Source organism: Saccopteryx leptura, chromosome 13 (genome assembly GCF_036850995.1).
Source record: "Saccopteryx leptura isolate mSacLep1 chromosome 13, mSacLep1_pri_phased_curated, whole genome shotgun sequence".
Taxonomy (NCBI): domain Eukaryota; kingdom Metazoa; phylum Chordata; class Mammalia; order Chiroptera; family Emballonuridae; genus Saccopteryx; species Saccopteryx leptura.
This window is the reverse complement of record NC_089515.1, coordinates 8,292,562-8,307,657: the sequence shown is the minus strand read 5'-3', so window position 1 is coordinate 8,307,657 and position 15,096 is coordinate 8,292,562. Positions and strand designations below refer to the sequence as shown.

Sequence of the window (15,096 nt, the reverse complement as noted above, 5' to 3'; positions counted from 1 at the left end):
CCCACTGACCTGTCCAGCTTCCCAGCCCTCCCGGGCTACTGTCCCTCTCTGCCAGGCTGGGCCACTGGCACCCCGGCAAGTCTTTGATGCTGACCCCCCCCTTGCTTTCCCTTAGCTGACATGCGAGTTCTGTGGCACTGCCTCTTGCTGGGTATGGGGGACGTGCTATTTTCCCCGTTGCATATTATTTCAAGAAAATGAAAGGTTAGCATAACTGCTTCCAGAAGGCACATTGACTCACTCAGCTGAGTCACAGCCAGCCGCTGCGCCATTAGCCTTTGAAGCAAACCTCGGCACACAAGGCCGACCTGGAAGCCCCAGCCCCTGGAGAGTGGGCGTGTGGGGCCACTGGCGGACGCTGCGGCCTCTGCACATTCAGCAACAAAAATATTGTAACAGGGCGCTTTCTGCTTTTCAAAGAAGCAGCAGTTGACTTGCCTCAGTAGGTTCCAAAGAGTTGCCAATCTTTCCTTTAGTTTCGTTGATTCGTCTTATTGTCCTTGTCCCCAAACTTCAGAGGATGAGGCCACAATGAAGTGAGCACTCAAGGGCTGTTTGGCAAAGCCCAGCGTGGCCGGAAGCTGAACGACGGACGGGTCATTGCCTTTAGTCCTCGCTGGAGATTGCCGGCTGAGCCAGCATCTGGGGCCTTCCAGGAAGCTGTAGTTCTGGGTCATCCGACCTGCAGGGCGTGTGTGAGAGGTTTGCTAAGCACCCTGGGTCTGTTTTGATCTCACCAGTGTAACTGTTCTCTGCTAATAGGATACCTTTGGGGGAAATCAACAAGGTCTTCTGGAAAGAACCCTGTCAGAGCTGGATGACCTTGGACATTACCAGGGTTCCAGTCTCTTCACTTGTAAGTGGTAAAACCAAGACCCAGAGAAGTCCAAGTGGCCCAAGGTCATGGAGTGAGTTAATGTAGGACCAAGACCAAATTCAGATGTTCTGCTGTTTGGGACAGTGTGCTCCTGAGGTGCACGGAGGCCACGTGTCATCGTGTGCGTGAGGAGTATGCGTGTGTGTGCGCGTGCGCCCGTGCACGCACACGCATGTGTCTCTGCGTGCGTGTGTGCACATTATGTCTAGGTCTTCGTTCTGCACCCCCTGTGGCTGTTCTGGAGAGTAAGCCGGAAGCGAGCCGCCAGCCCAGGCCATTGCTCAGCCCCAGCTCTGCCTCCTGGGAGATCCCGGGGGGGATCCCAGCTGTTGTGACTCACTTCAGCGGGAGTCCAGGCCTCATGTACAGCCCCGGGAGCAGGTGGTGCTGCACAGGCCTGCCTCTGGGCCCGGGCCCGGGCTTGTCTGAGGACAGTGCAGGCTCCCACCACTGGAAGAACAGCCTGGCCCCGGGGAGGCAGGGACTCCGCTTCCTCTGGTGGGCCTCCATTCTGATTTTTCTTTGAGTCCCTCTTTGCCCTGTTGTATGACATCTTTGCTCCCGTCACCTGCCTCTGTGGACCAGTCTGGGCGCAGAGCAGTTCTTTCTTGCTGGCCAGCTGTGCTCTGGGCAGGTGGGCAGTGGGAGGCTGGGCTGGTGATAAGAACATCTGGAACAGAGGCGTGGGGGATTCCACCGGCAGGCTGATCAGAGAGAAGGGAGGCAGGAGCCTCTTCTGTTGTCCTTGAGCCCACCCTGCCTGAACAGGTGGACACTGATATATTCCACGTCGGCTGGGTTCTCCAGTAACTTGCATCTGAACACACCTCCCTGGTAAACCCGCCACTTTTAGTGTTGATTGTATTTAACCCTTATGGAAGGTTCTGGGCTGAGCTGACCACGGAGATGGAGACTGGTCTCTTTTTACTGCTCTGTGCCCTGGTGGCCCGGGTGGCGTCCACTGATCTTTGCGCACCCTGTGTCAGGCACGTGGGAGTGGCTCAGCGCATGCTGGCTGGAGAAGTTCTCCCCTGCGTGGGCACTGTCCCACGGGGACAGCGCTGCTGGGCCTGCTGGTTGGTGTTTGCGGAAATCTAAGCACCTGGGAGGAGCCTTCTTTCCTCATGGTGGGCACCAGCCTCCACCGAGTTTCAGTGTTACATCGACCACACAATGATCACCCTGCCTACAGCCAGTCTTCAGTAACTGAACGTAGACACATAGGTCTGGAGTCCACACCTGGCCTTCTGACACCCTCCCCGGGCTCTTTCTCCATCCACCCGGGAAGCAGTGGCCGAAAGCTCAGGTATTAGGGGGATTTGTGTTTTCTTGAGCTCCCTCTCATCGGCTCCGTCATGAGGATGTCCCGGAGCATTAGTGGGCCACAGGCTGGGTGTGCGTTTTACCCTAGATGCCTCTTTGTTCTGTTGGCCTCTTGGTCCCCCTTCTCATTAGCAGGAGCGTGGCCTTGAGGACTGAGATGGCCCTCGCTGGTCCTGGAAGGACTCAGGGCAATCCTGAGCCGCAGGAACTCTGGGTGGGGCCCCAGGGTTCCACCGCAGCAACGAGGACCACTTACACGCTTTCCCACCGTCCTGCTTGGGTGCAGGACTTGCACTTGCATCCCCCAAGTGGCTGAACCAGCCCACGTGAGGGACAGAGCGACAGGCCTCCTTCTTCCCTCTCCCACCCTCTGCTCTTCTCATCTGCCCCATGGAGGAGGGCCGTCCACCTTCCACTCCGTAGGCGCGCCCTTAGGCCCCAGCACGAGGCTCCCGCGAGATGGTGAGATGTGGGAAGTGGCGGTTAGAAGGGCTGGCCTCTCCAACATGGCCTGTGGCTGGGGCCGCCTCAGAGAAGATCAGAGGGCGTCTGTCGATGTGGCGGGGAGCTTGGGATGCTTTGACGGGGGTGGCCGCGCGGGAACCAGCCTGCGGACCGGACCGGACCAGACCGGACCGACAGCGGTGCATGCTCAGACCAGGAGCCGGCGGCCGATGTCTTACATCTGCAGGTCAAGGCCAAGGCATAGCTTCGCGCTTCTGGCTGTATCTGCATTTCATCGCCCCAGATCCCCCCGCGGAGCGTCTGTCTAGACAGCCATGGAATAAAATGCTCAATTGCTAAGGAGGAATTTGGCCAGCAGACTTATAGCGGCGCTGAGCAGACAGGCCCGAGGTGAGGATGGGGGTTGAGAACGAGCCCCACTAGGATCTGGGACAGACTGGAGAGCCTGACGCTGGCTCCCAAACACTGGCCCCACGAGTCACCTTGATTTCTCGACACGCCGTAAACTGGGCTGGGCCGCGTCTCTGTCCCGTGTCACTCCCTTGCAAAGATTTCTGCCTACAGTTAGAATTTTGGGTCCACATGCCTAGGAGTTCAGGCCTCAGAGCTGGGAAGCCTGGTTTCTTGTTTGGCCAACCTGCTCATTGGCAGTGAGAAATCACTCCTCTGAGACTCAGTTTCCACATCTGTAAAATGGGGAGGGGAAGATACTCTACCCCCCCACGAAGTCATGGAAGTGTTTTGTCATACGGGAGGGAAAAGGTTCATTTCCCTTCATAGCAACTCAGGCTTCATATTACAGCCCCTCCCCTTGTGCGTCTCCTTGCTTTCTTCGGATTGTCCTTCACACTCGGTGAAATGTCCGATGGGTAAAGACTTGCACAGGGTGAGGATTGGTGCTGCCCACTGGTGCAGCTGTGACCTCATGGCCCTGTGGCCTGCATTTCCCCCTCTGTGTTCAGTGAAGATTGGTTTGCAGGAGTCTCTGGGCTGGATCGCTGATGCCCACTTGTCCAAGCCCGTGTGGTCACCCGAGTGGCTTCGCCACACTGGTGCCATGCTTGGTGTCCCTGAGCGTCCCTGGGGGCCTGGCCCTACCCGGGCAGCGTGGCTGAGCAGCACGTTCAGAGGCCCCGGGGGGGGGGGTCTCTTGCCTGTGTCCTCATCGTGTCTGCACACGCTCACCCCAAGCGTTCGTTTTGCCTGAGCTCGGACTCGGAGAAGGGTTCTGGAGAGCAGTCTCGAGGCCCCTCTGCCTTTAAACGCCCCGAGACCTGGGAGCCAGGGTCTGGCTTCCTGCCCAGTGGGTGGAGGCGGAGTGGCACGTCCCCAGCTGGTGGCTGAGCTGATGTGGGCCCACCTTTCTGTAGTTAAACTTGATCTCGTGCACTGAAATTGGAAACAAGCGACTGTTACCTGGTGCAGCCAGACAGCCCCGGTCCCGGCCCCAGGAGCCTTCGCCTCTGTGTCCCCTCACCCCCTCAGCCCAGCCCTGAAGGCTGTTCCCAGGCCCTGAACGAGTGCTAGTGTCCCTGGTGGGCCTCCCCCATCACCAACCCGGACTCCTTCCCACCCACCCGCTGCTCTGCGACTGTGGGATGAGGTCATTCCTGGCAGGGGCGGCTGGCGGGGGCCCAGGGTAAACAGGCTGTGCTGAGCGCGCTGGTGTGGCTGGATGCTGAGGAGCCGGGGAGTCCGGGGCTGCAGCTGCCCCACTCCAGGGCAGTACCATGCACTCTGGCCTCAGGTGACCCCAAGTTCCGAGAGTCACTGTCCGGGCAGACCTGTGCCACCAGCCTTCTTCTGGGTGACCTGAACTAGCTTGTGGGAGTTTATTTGTTGGTGAGGTTTTGCCCATTGGGTCTGCACAGACCCCAATACTAATAACAATAACCAACACTTCCAGGGTGCTTCCCGGACCCGCTTCCATGATGCTTAGAAGGAGCGAGGCAGTGTTCAGAGAGCTGTTCAGATCTTAAGTCCCTGGATTCTCACAACTAACTGCGGAGATGGATGTGTGACATTCCCATTTTCCAGATGAGAACGCTGAGGACCCAGGGGTTGTAAGCTCAGGCCAGAATCTCACTGGACAGCCTGGCCAGGGGTCTGCGCTCCCGAGCTCAGTGCTCTGCTGGGCCCCTCAGATCCTGTGGTCCAACAGGCATTCCTTCTCATGTGTCTCCCTTAAACTCAGTGTTAGGTCTTAGGTTCTTGCTCAGCATCCCCTTCCTCCATGACCTTGCTGGCCCGGCCTCTTCCTCACGGGGGTGGGGTCTTTGTGGCGAGGTGCCGTGTGTGTGGTGGATGCGAGAGTCTGGGGCCCCAGGTTTCAGTCCCTTCTCTGTCTCGAGTCATCCAGTTGCTCAGAGCCTCAGTTTCTTCGTCTGTTCACTGGGCCCCCATGAGCTGATTGGCATATGGTATACGCTCCGTCCTTGGCAGAGGACATGCTGAAGTCACCGCTGGTTCCCACCCTCACTTCTTCCTTTGTCCAGGTGGACAAACACCAGGACTCTTGAATCGCACTTCGCACGAGGCCTGCGCTGCCATCTCTGCTTTCTGGGCCTGGTCCACGTTGTTTGGGGCAGCTGCTCATTCTGACTCAGAGAACAAAGGCAAAAAGAACTGCTTGGCTCTGGGGAGGTAGGGATGTCGGGAGGGCCGAAGCCATCCCCGGTTAAACCAAGATCTCCAGCGTGGTGACTTGAGCTGGCTTATTTTGTCCCGTTTGGTTTGAAGAGTTGTTTGTGGCTCCAACTCTGCTTGGTTTTCACAGGGGATCCTGGATCAGGCTTGTTGGGGTACTCAGCCTGCCTGAGCCAGGAGCAGAGGGGGCTGATGGAGGACCTTTTCAGACAAGGGGACAGCCCACCTCTTGGGTCTTGGCGTCTAAGGGTTCTGGACACCTTGCTATGCCATCCCTGCTCCTCACCAGAAGGGCCGTGTGCTCAGCACAGGACACGCCTAACTGAGTCAGTGCAGTCCGGCCCTTAGTGCTCCCGACTGCCCAGGACTCAGGAGGGTGAGCCTGTGGTAAAGGGTGGCAGCCCCAGCCTGTCCCCTCCACCCTGGGTGTGTGGGCTCAGGGTCCTCCCTGGGTTGTGTACTCTTTAAGATTACCCCAGGCAGTCCTGACCCAAATTCGAAATTGGTCTCCGTCTCCCGGTCTCAAGGTTTCAGTGTAATTCTGTGCTGATAGTTTCAAGATGCGCTGAGACCCCGAGCTGGCCTCCAGTAACCTCCCCACATTTTCCTTGGCTCACGGCTTCAGAGTTCGCAGCAGCCCCGACAACATACTGAGTATTGTGGGTGGGAAGGGAAGCATGGCCCCGAGCCCGGAAGGGCGGTAGGACGGGCCTCGGTTGGGGACAGGCCTGGTGTTGGAGCACCCGCCACGGCTTGGCTTCCGTGACATCTGTGCGCGTATCCGTCCTGTTGACCAAACGCAGCAACGCCAACCTTGTGGTTCCAGGGGAAGCTGCCCGTGCTGCTGCTTGGCCGCTCCTCGGAGCTGCGGCCGGGGGAGTTTGTGGTCGCCATCGGCAGCCCGTTCTCCCTTCAGAACACGGTCACCACGGGGATCGTCAGCACCACCCAGCGAGGTGGCAAGGAGCTGGGGCTCCGGAACTCGGACATGGACTACATCCAGACAGACGCCATCATCAACGTGAGTCTGGCCGCTGCCATCTGCTGGGGGCGCGGGCTTTTGCAAAGGCAGGCGTAGGAAGCAGGGCTGGGGTCTGGTTCTCAAGGTTCTGTGCAAGGAGTTAGTTTGCTTGGGAGCCCTGGAGCATTTGAGGCTGCAGGCTGTCCTCGGCTCCTTAGCCGTCTCCAGGGGCCGCTGCGAAGGGGACTCCCAGTTGGCCAAGTTCTGCAGCCTGCAGGAGCTGCCCTGTCCCAGGGGCCGCGGACCCTCCGTGGAGCTGCTGCGGCAGCTTCCTGGCGGGTGGGACACTCACGCTGGCAGAGTCCCTGCGGCACTTGGCTGTTTGCTGTGCCTTGGGGCACAGCCCGAGCGGTACCCCGACACCAGTGGTGAGATTCAAATAATTTAACAACCGGTTCTCTGCCCTAATGACCATTTTAAGTATAAAGAAAAGATATGCCGACAGGTAGTTTATTATTTCATGCACTTAATACTTAAGAACAATGAAAGAGGTCCACAAACCTAGATTATAAGAAAGAGTTTTAAAATATTAATGAAAAAATATTAAATCATACCTGACAAAAAAAATAAAACTGTTATTTAAGATAGTTCCATATTGCTTCTTGATTGGCGTCCTCGCTTGCAATATTTTTTCACCTACGGACGAAATGGACACAACTACGGGTGCTTAGAATGTGCTGTTGTGCAGATGAACGTTAAAAAAGAGGGAGGAATGTCAATTTGTGATTTCCACATTGGGCGGCTGGGCAGCCACCCACCTTAGAGAGAACCCTGATGACAAGTGCCATTTTAACGACCGGTTTGCCCAACTCAACCAGAAATTAGGTATCGGTTCTGCCGAACTGGTGAGAACCAGCTGAATCCCACCAGTGCCCGACACTGTTCGATGTCCGACGAGGCCAGGGGCTGCTTCACACAACCTCGTAAGCAGAAGCTTTCTGAAATCACAGTTTTCCACTTTAGCTGTCTTCCAGGAGGATTGACGTTTGTGAGAAGCAATGCCCCCCCCCCCCCCCCCGCCCCGGCCCCGCCCCCAGACATCTGTTAGTAAATGAGAAACGCGGGAGTTTTGAGCACTTGGCGCCTCCCACAGATCTTATGCCTGAGCTTTCCTGTGGTCTGCGTGAAGTCATGGAAATGGGACACACCACGTGGGTTTCCAGCCTGGCGGCAAGATGGGTCACACAGAAGGGGGACTGTGCCGATTGACATACTGGGGTGCGGGAGCAGGTGGGCAGCCCGGCTGCTGCCCAGAGAAAGCTGTCAGGTGCCTTAGGGGGTTCACGGTTGGCATCTGAGCTTTGGAGCAAAAAAAAAAAAAATCCCACTTATGGCATCTCTGTAACTTTCGGAAGTAGTTAAGGTCCCCTTTTTCCCCGGCAAAATACTAGGGTGACAGGAACAAATTCTGGAAGAGAACCCGCACTGTGGAACCTACCAGGCCGGGAAGTGGGAGCACGGAGGGACATAAACTCATCATTTTTTCACTTTTCTTTAATTTCAGTATGGGAACTCAGGAGGCCCGTTGGTCAACCTGGTAAGGCCTTTTTTTTTTAATATCGGTGTGCATGCTTTCGTTTGCTTTGTTCTGGCTTTCTTTTCAGACATGAACTTGCCCGCACATTTAATTCTCTTAAAGTGAAATCTGTGAATGTGCTGTGTGTCCTTGCAAAGTCACCTGTCTTATCTTTCTGGAAAGAGTCAGGTATGCTGGAGTGGAAGGGTTGGAAGTTATGCCGGGGGACACGCCGGTGTTTCGAAGTTACGAGGAAATGGCGGTGGAATTCGGGTCCCAGGCAGGCGTTAGCCAAGGGAGCAGGCCTTTATTTCGAAGGTGTGAGCGGGTCTGACCCGTCACGGAGAGGCCCGTCCCTCAGATGATGTCCCCAGCGCTGGGGGAGCTGGCTCGGACCGTCCACAGTCTTTGTTTTGGCCAGGAGCCCTCCCTTAAGACCTGGCTGGAATGAGGACTTACCCCACTCCCAAAGATGTCACTTAAGCCCGTATTTAAATACATAAGCATAAAAGGGAAACCAGACTGTCAGAGCCAGGGCTCAGCCCAGGGGTCACCCAGGTCAACTCTCATTCACAGGTGAGGAACCTGAGGCCATGTTTAGCAAGGCCCGGGAGGGCAGTGCCTCCTGGAGGGTCCCTCGGAGCTGGGGACTGAATTCTCAGCGCTCGGGAAAGTATTCCTGGAGTGATTTATACTCTCCTGGCCGGTTCCCCTTTTAATCCCAAGTGGAGCAAACCATTTAACAATAGTATTCAGAATAATGGCCGAGTACATGAGGTGAGGCTCTGATTCCAGAGTCGTTTCCTATGATGCAGCGTTGACTAAATGGTGAATTTATCTTGACTCAAAGGACGCCCTGTGGACTGGCTTCTCCCATGACTTAAAGCTAGTCGGAGACCAGCAGGGGACAAGAGGCCTTTGTGCCCCTCCCCCCAGCACCCCTGCGTCAGGGGCCGCTGTCTGAAACTGCATTTTCTGGAAATGGAGCAGGTAGCCCTAAGCCAGTCCTCCTGGTATCAGCAGAGGAACCCTAAGGTCATTGGAGATGGGAGAAGCAGGAGGGTGTGGACAGCCACCTACAGGAGTCAGAGCGTTTGGAAACATTCCCCGTGAAAAGAGTAAATGTGGGTCTTAAAAGTACCTGTTTGAGGCAGTTTTTAGAGCATGGTGACCCCTGAGTATGAGCCCAGAGTGTGTGCTGGGTCTTCCCTTGCTGCACATGACTTAACCTCTCTCCACTACAAGCCTGGAACCCCCCCCCCCCCCAGCTCCCCCAGCCCCACCCCACTCTACGACTCCTCTCGTACAAATTCTCCGTCCTCTCCTGGTGCGAACCTTCAGGTGAGCCTCTCTGGTTCCGTCAGCCATGTCTGCCTTGCTTTGCAGGACGGGGAAGTGATTGGAATTAACACCCTGAAAGTGACAGCTGGCATCTCCTTTGCGATCCCATCCGATAAGATCAAAAAGTTCCTAACGGAGTCGCACGACCGACAGGCCAAAGGTAAAGAGAGGCCCCGACAGACAGATGGCAGCCGGCAGCGGTGGGAGGTGCAGGCCTGAGGCGCGGCTGCCCCGCTGGGACTCGGGGCAGGACAGCGACACACCTGAAGGCACCCTGAGACTTTCCATCAGGAAGGAAAAGGAACACACGTTACGAAGCCCCTGGTGTTAGGTTGTGGGTGCTTGCCATTTTTGACCTGTGATTGTGAACGTTTCATACAAGTCAGTATGTGGCAGGCACGATCCTAGGTGATTTCTGCACAGCGTTTTGGTTCATCATTCACTCGCGTCTTTAATTCCTTTGCCCTGTCAGGTGGGGAGTATTAGTCCTGCGTTACTGAGGAGGAAGTTGAGGTCAAGGAGGTCATTCATTCCACTAATGTTTATGGGCCCGTCTGCTCAGGGCCTGACTGGGGCTCCCTTGCAGGTGTGATGTTTACCTTCTACCTGTGGCGGGGAGGGGAGGCTGAGAGTAAACAAACAAATAAGATGATCTCAGATAGCAACAAGTGCTTCCCAGACGAGGAAGCGGGGTGGGGCACTAGGGAGTGGGGGGAGGGCAGCCCGTGGAGACAGTGTGGCGGGAAATGCCTCCTCATGGAGAGGGGCCAGCTGGGAGGGGTGGGGGGGGGGTTCTGACAGGGGACCAGCAGGGTCCAGGCCTCCATTGCGGGACATGAGAGCTGGCGGCCTTGCAGCTGGATGCGGGGGGCGTGTGGATGTGGAAGGAAGGCAGCTGGGGTCACCTTGGGCCATGGTGAGGGGCTGGAGTTGTATTTGAGCCTCATGGAGAACAGGGAAGTTTGTGATCTGGTTGATGTCTTTAAAGGTCCCTCTCAGGGCTGGGAGGTGACTCTACTGAGGGGTGGGTGGCAGCTGGGAGACCAGTTAAGAGGCTCTCCTAGTCATCCAGACCAGGACGGAGGGAAGGGGCCGCTGTCTGGACTTATATGAAGGACAGAAAGAACCCTGTCAGTTGTCAGGCCGGGGCCAAGAGGAATCAAGGGTCCCTCCTAGGCTCTCAGCCATTAACTGAAGTGACAGGACTTCCCACGGTCCCAGGCGGAATTTTATCCATAGCCTCCGTGCACACCCTGGTGGCCCTGGTCCTTCCCCTGCAAACTGGGGGATTGAACCTCACAGCTCCTGGTGGCCCCAGCACAGCCACCAACTCGGCTGACCTCCCTTGTCCTTTTGTTGTTCCTCCAGGCAAAGCCATCACCAAGAAGAAGTACATTGGCATCCGGATGATGTCGCTCACATCCAGGTGGGTACCAGGGTGTGTGTGTCTGTCTTAAGTGTAAATGACCCTGGATTTCGGAAGGGGCCTCCCTGGCACCCCTGAAAGAGAAACCTTATGCTGCCTTAAGAAAGATCGCAGTTTCTGGTTGAAATTACATAAGGTGAGGAAGGAGAGAGGGGTCACGATCCTTGGCCTCTTGACTTATCTCTCAGTCTGTTCGTGTGTACTGAGCGGGTCCTTCCTCCTGGAAGAGTCCGCCCTCCGCCTTGAGGGCAGGCCTGAACAACAGGTGGTGTTGGTCACTCTCCCTCAGGCCTTGCTTTCAGCACTTGTCCTCTTGAAACCCACATTCCGGGAGTGCCCCAAGCACCTCCCTCTGCCCCAGCAAGCCCTGCCGGTCATGAGGTCTGCTGCCTGTGGGCTGTGGCTGCAGGAATGCCGCCGGCCCACATGACTGATGGGCTTGTTTTCCTGGGCTGGTGGAGGTTGTGGCATGTGGCCGCCAGGCCCACAACACGCTGGTGTTTTTCACCCTTGATGAAAAAAATCTGATGTAATCGCAAGAGTCCTGGTAACTAAGGGTGTAGTTGAAATTGTTGTAGGTAAACTCGGCTGAGAGTAGAACATATTAATAGGAATATTAATATGTTTTTGTTGCCCTGGCTGGTTGGCTCAGTGGTAGAGCATCGGCCTGACATGGGCATGTCCTGAGTTCAATTGCCGGTCAGGGCACACAGGAGAATTAACCATCTGCTTCTCCACCCTTCCCCTCCCCCTTCTCTCTCTCTCTCTCTCTCTCTTTTTTCTCTTTCCTTCCCACAGCCATGGCTCATCGGTTTGAATATATCAGCCTCAGGTTCTGAGGATGGCTCTGTGGAGTCTCCGCCTCAGGCACTCAAAATAGCTCACTTGTGAGCATGGCCCCAGATGGGTAGAGCATCAGCCCCAGATAGGGGTTACTGGGTGGATCCTGGTCGGGGTGCATGCAGGTGTCTGTCTTTCTATCTCCCCTCCTCTCACTTGGAAAAAGAAGGAAAAATATATATATATAGTATTGTTATAATAAATCAACTATTAACTGCGACCCTGAATTATAGGTTAGATACGTATGGTGAACGCTGGTACCTTTCTTAGCACTCCACAGTGGGTACCAGTGTGCCGAGACTAAAATGTGCCCTTGTTCTTATCTTGATCTGTGGGAGACAGAGGTTCAAGCCCTGGGCTCCGGCCTGGGTTCTCGTCCGAGCTCTGCTACTTCCTGGTTTGTGCCCTTGGGAACGATTTGGCCTCTGAATCTTCAGTTTCCTGCTGCCCAGGATGAGGATGACAGTGCAGGCATTTGGGTGTGGGGTGAGGACCTGGGTGATTTACTGTGTGCCAAGGCTCCGTGGTGACAATGATCACTAGGCACAGTGACGCTAGCCACTGTTGGTCCCCTGCTTGCTCTGTGCCGGGCACTGGGCCTGGTGCCATAGCCAGATGACCTCATCCAATCCTCACAACAACCAGTGTCACAGAGGAAAAGTCATCATCCCGATTTTGCATTTGTGAAAACTAAGGCACAGAGAGGTTAAGCAACTGCCCCGGATCGCACAGTCAGAAGTGGCTGAGCTCAGGCTCCCAACCAGCCAACCGCTCTATGACAGTGACTCCTTGGATGGTAGCTACTGTCAATTAATGAGTCAAGCTAATAATGATGAGGAGACACTTCTCTTGCTGTTACCTAAGAAATCTTTGAGTCTAGTAGGCAACCTCCAGCAGCATCAGACTCCTGGAGGCATGTCCCGTGGACTCGGGGTTGGGCAGAGCAGTGGGGTAGGCACCAGTCTCCACAGTGAGGGCCCGGTGGCCTCAGTGGGGGCCCGGTGGCACTTAACATTGACACAGGGGTCTTTCCTCCCAAGCAGTAAAGCGAAGGAGCTCAAGGACCGGCACCGAGACTTCCCAGACGTGCTTTCAGGAGCGTACATCATTGAAGTGCTTTCCGACACCCCAGCGGAGGCGTGAGTTCGAATCACTTTCCCTTTTCCTCATACCCTGTTGTTCTGGGGGTCGTGGGAGGGGCCCGCGCTCATTTCACGTCAGCTCGGGCGGTCGTGCGGCTCCTGGATGCAATGGTTGGACGTCCTCGGTCAGTCCTGCTCGCCGGCCTTCCGACCTGGTTCAGCTTAGGACTCACCAGAAAAAGGGGGGCTTCTTGTCTCCAAAAGTCCTTGCTTCAAGAGGGGTCATCCAGATGGAAAGAGCGCTGGAGTCGTTAGGAGTCCCACAGACAGGCCTGGCTGAGAAAGGAGGTTTAAGGAGCAGGGTCCCTGAGACCCTGGGCAGTGGTCCTATATCGGCTTTAGGATGCACGTCCTGTCCTATAGCATCTGGTTATCCGTCGGACTAGAACTGCCCATGCCTCTAGAAGAATAGCCAGGCGACATCAAAGTCAGATGAAGAGGAGTAGGCCAGCCAGCCCTCTGGGTCTGTCACCTGCGTTGACATACTATCCCAGAAAAGTGGAAGACCGAGACCAGCCACCGCCCTGGGGCCGGCTTTGGTGCGCTGTCTGCCTTTGTACTGCCCAGAGGTTAAGAATAGATTTTGCATGTTTAAATGTTTGCAAAAAATTTAAAATAAGAATAGTATTTTATGACGCATGAAAATTATGTGAAATTCAAACTTCAGTGGCCATTGGTGAAGATCTACCAGAACATAGCCCTACCCAGCAGATGAAACATTGTCTGGGGTGGCCTTCGGGCCAGAACAGTGGTAGTTGTAACAGAAAACAGTGAGGCCTGCACAGACTAAGATCTTTCCTGCCTGGCCCTTTACAGAAAAAGTTAGCTGACCTCTGTGCTGGACCATTAAGGACCATAAGAGCTTATTTGACGTTGTCATACATTAAGAGCTAAAGTTATAGCAACAATAACACAAAAGAAGTGTCACATGATAAAACCATTCTGCCGATCCTTATAGGAACAGTTAGTTCTCTGAGTGGTGACACGCATTATAAGAAAGTTGGCCTTGGTCACAGTACGTGGTAGATGAAACATAGCACATCCTTGCCTTTTTTGTGGTCAGTCTGTCATGGATCATACAAGTGCTGGTAGGCATTTCTGCAATGGATATGATTGGAGATTTGTCCTAAACATCTCCAAAGGAATTAATGCAGTCCTTTAGTGGGTTAAGTCGCCTAAGTTCACCAGCACCCACCTGTTTGCTCTGGGCTCTGAGGTTCTACACTGTGCCTCTGTCCACACGAAGATGACCGCCTTCCGCGGCAGTTAGACAGGAGGAGTGGAGATGTCACCATTGTTTTCTCCTTCTGTTGCAGTGGTGGGCTCAAGGAAAATGATGTCATAATCAGCATCAATGGACAGTCGGTGGTCTCCGCCAACGACGTCAGCGACGTCATTAAAAAGGAGAGCACCCTGAACATGGTCGTCCGCAGGGGCAACGAAGACATTATGATCACGGTGGTTCCTGAAGAAAAGGACCAGTAGGCAGAGGCATGAGCTGGGCTTCATGTTTCCCTCAGAGACTCTTCAGTGGACGGTGCATGATGACTCTGAGCTGGTGGCACGGACCACCCAAGACTTCTGACCACCATGTTGCTTGTTCAGCAGAAACTCCCTGGCCGACAGACTCCTTCTTGATAGTTTGCAGGCAAAACAAATGTTAATGTGTAGCAGAGACTCGCCCTCCTGTACCGTATGTATGCAGCGTGCTTTTTCTTGCCCGCTTGGACTGTTCCTGCTCGGACAGTCAACATTTGTCTCCTCCGTTAACTGAGTCATCCTCTTAGTCCAGGGACGGCAGTTGATATAACACGTACATCAGAGGAAGGCCCCGGGGAGTTGGGCGGGCGCTGGGCGTGTGCAGGCTTTCCTCCGAGTCAGCGCCCCGGAGTGGGTGGGTGCTGGGACTGCAGCAGGGGGGACGCTGGCTTCCAAAGCGGCCACAGGCACCTGTTCGGGGAATCTCCTCAGAACGAGGAGCACAGTGACTTTGGGTTTGAGCTATTAAACTACTTCTTCATACTTGGCTCTCTGGCATGCTTCTTTCCCGTCCCTCCCAACAGCTGGTCGCAGTTTCTTGGAGGTGATTACTGTGTCCAGGGGCTCCTCGGGAAACCACGGTGTCCGCCGCGTGGGGTTGAGTGGCAGGACTTAGTGGTTATTTGCAGGTCATCCCGTGGGGCTTGCTGGTGTGATGAGCGGTTGTACCCGGCTGTCCTGGCCTTGTGAAATTGGATTTGAGGACAGTTGCACTTGCATCTGGGGCTTCTCAAACTGAAAAGACTCTGTTGACCTCACGCACCATGCTATCGTCGGTCAATAAAGATTCTCTGGGCCGCTGCTCTATGCAAGGCACAGGGCTCAGTGTGCAGGGGTCAGCGCAGAGCAGACAGACCTGCCCCTTTGCCCCACAGCTCAGCCAAGGAACCAGATCTCTTTTTGAAAGAGCGACACTTCAGGAGTCTAGGATAGAACCCCCAAAGTGTCCTGTTCTGAGTC

The 15,096-nt window shown here is 55.2% G+C and overlaps 1 protein-coding gene across 2 annotated transcripts in view; it reads left to right on the top strand.

Annotated features, from left to right (window-relative positions):
* Nucleotides 1-14,624, top strand: part of HTRA1 (HtrA serine peptidase 1) — a 50,558-nt gene extending 35,934 nt beyond the window's left edge. The window contains exons 4-9 of one of the 2 annotated variants that reach the window (XM_066355306.1): nucleotides 6,138-6,332; nucleotides 7,837-7,869; nucleotides 9,235-9,349; nucleotides 10,558-10,615; nucleotides 12,496-12,594; nucleotides 13,914-14,624. In XM_066355306.1, the coding sequence (XP_066211403.1) occupies nucleotides 6,138-6,332; nucleotides 7,837-7,869; nucleotides 9,235-9,349; nucleotides 10,558-10,615; nucleotides 12,496-12,594; nucleotides 13,914-14,082 (669 nt within the window). In that variant the 3' untranslated portion in view covers nucleotides 14,083-14,624. The remainder of the gene's footprint in view (nucleotides 1-6,137; nucleotides 6,333-7,836; nucleotides 7,870-9,234; nucleotides 9,350-10,557; nucleotides 10,616-12,495; nucleotides 12,595-13,913) is intronic. The other variant, XM_066355307.1, reaches the window with a different exon arrangement.
* Nucleotides 14,625-15,096: the final 472 nt, after the last annotated feature.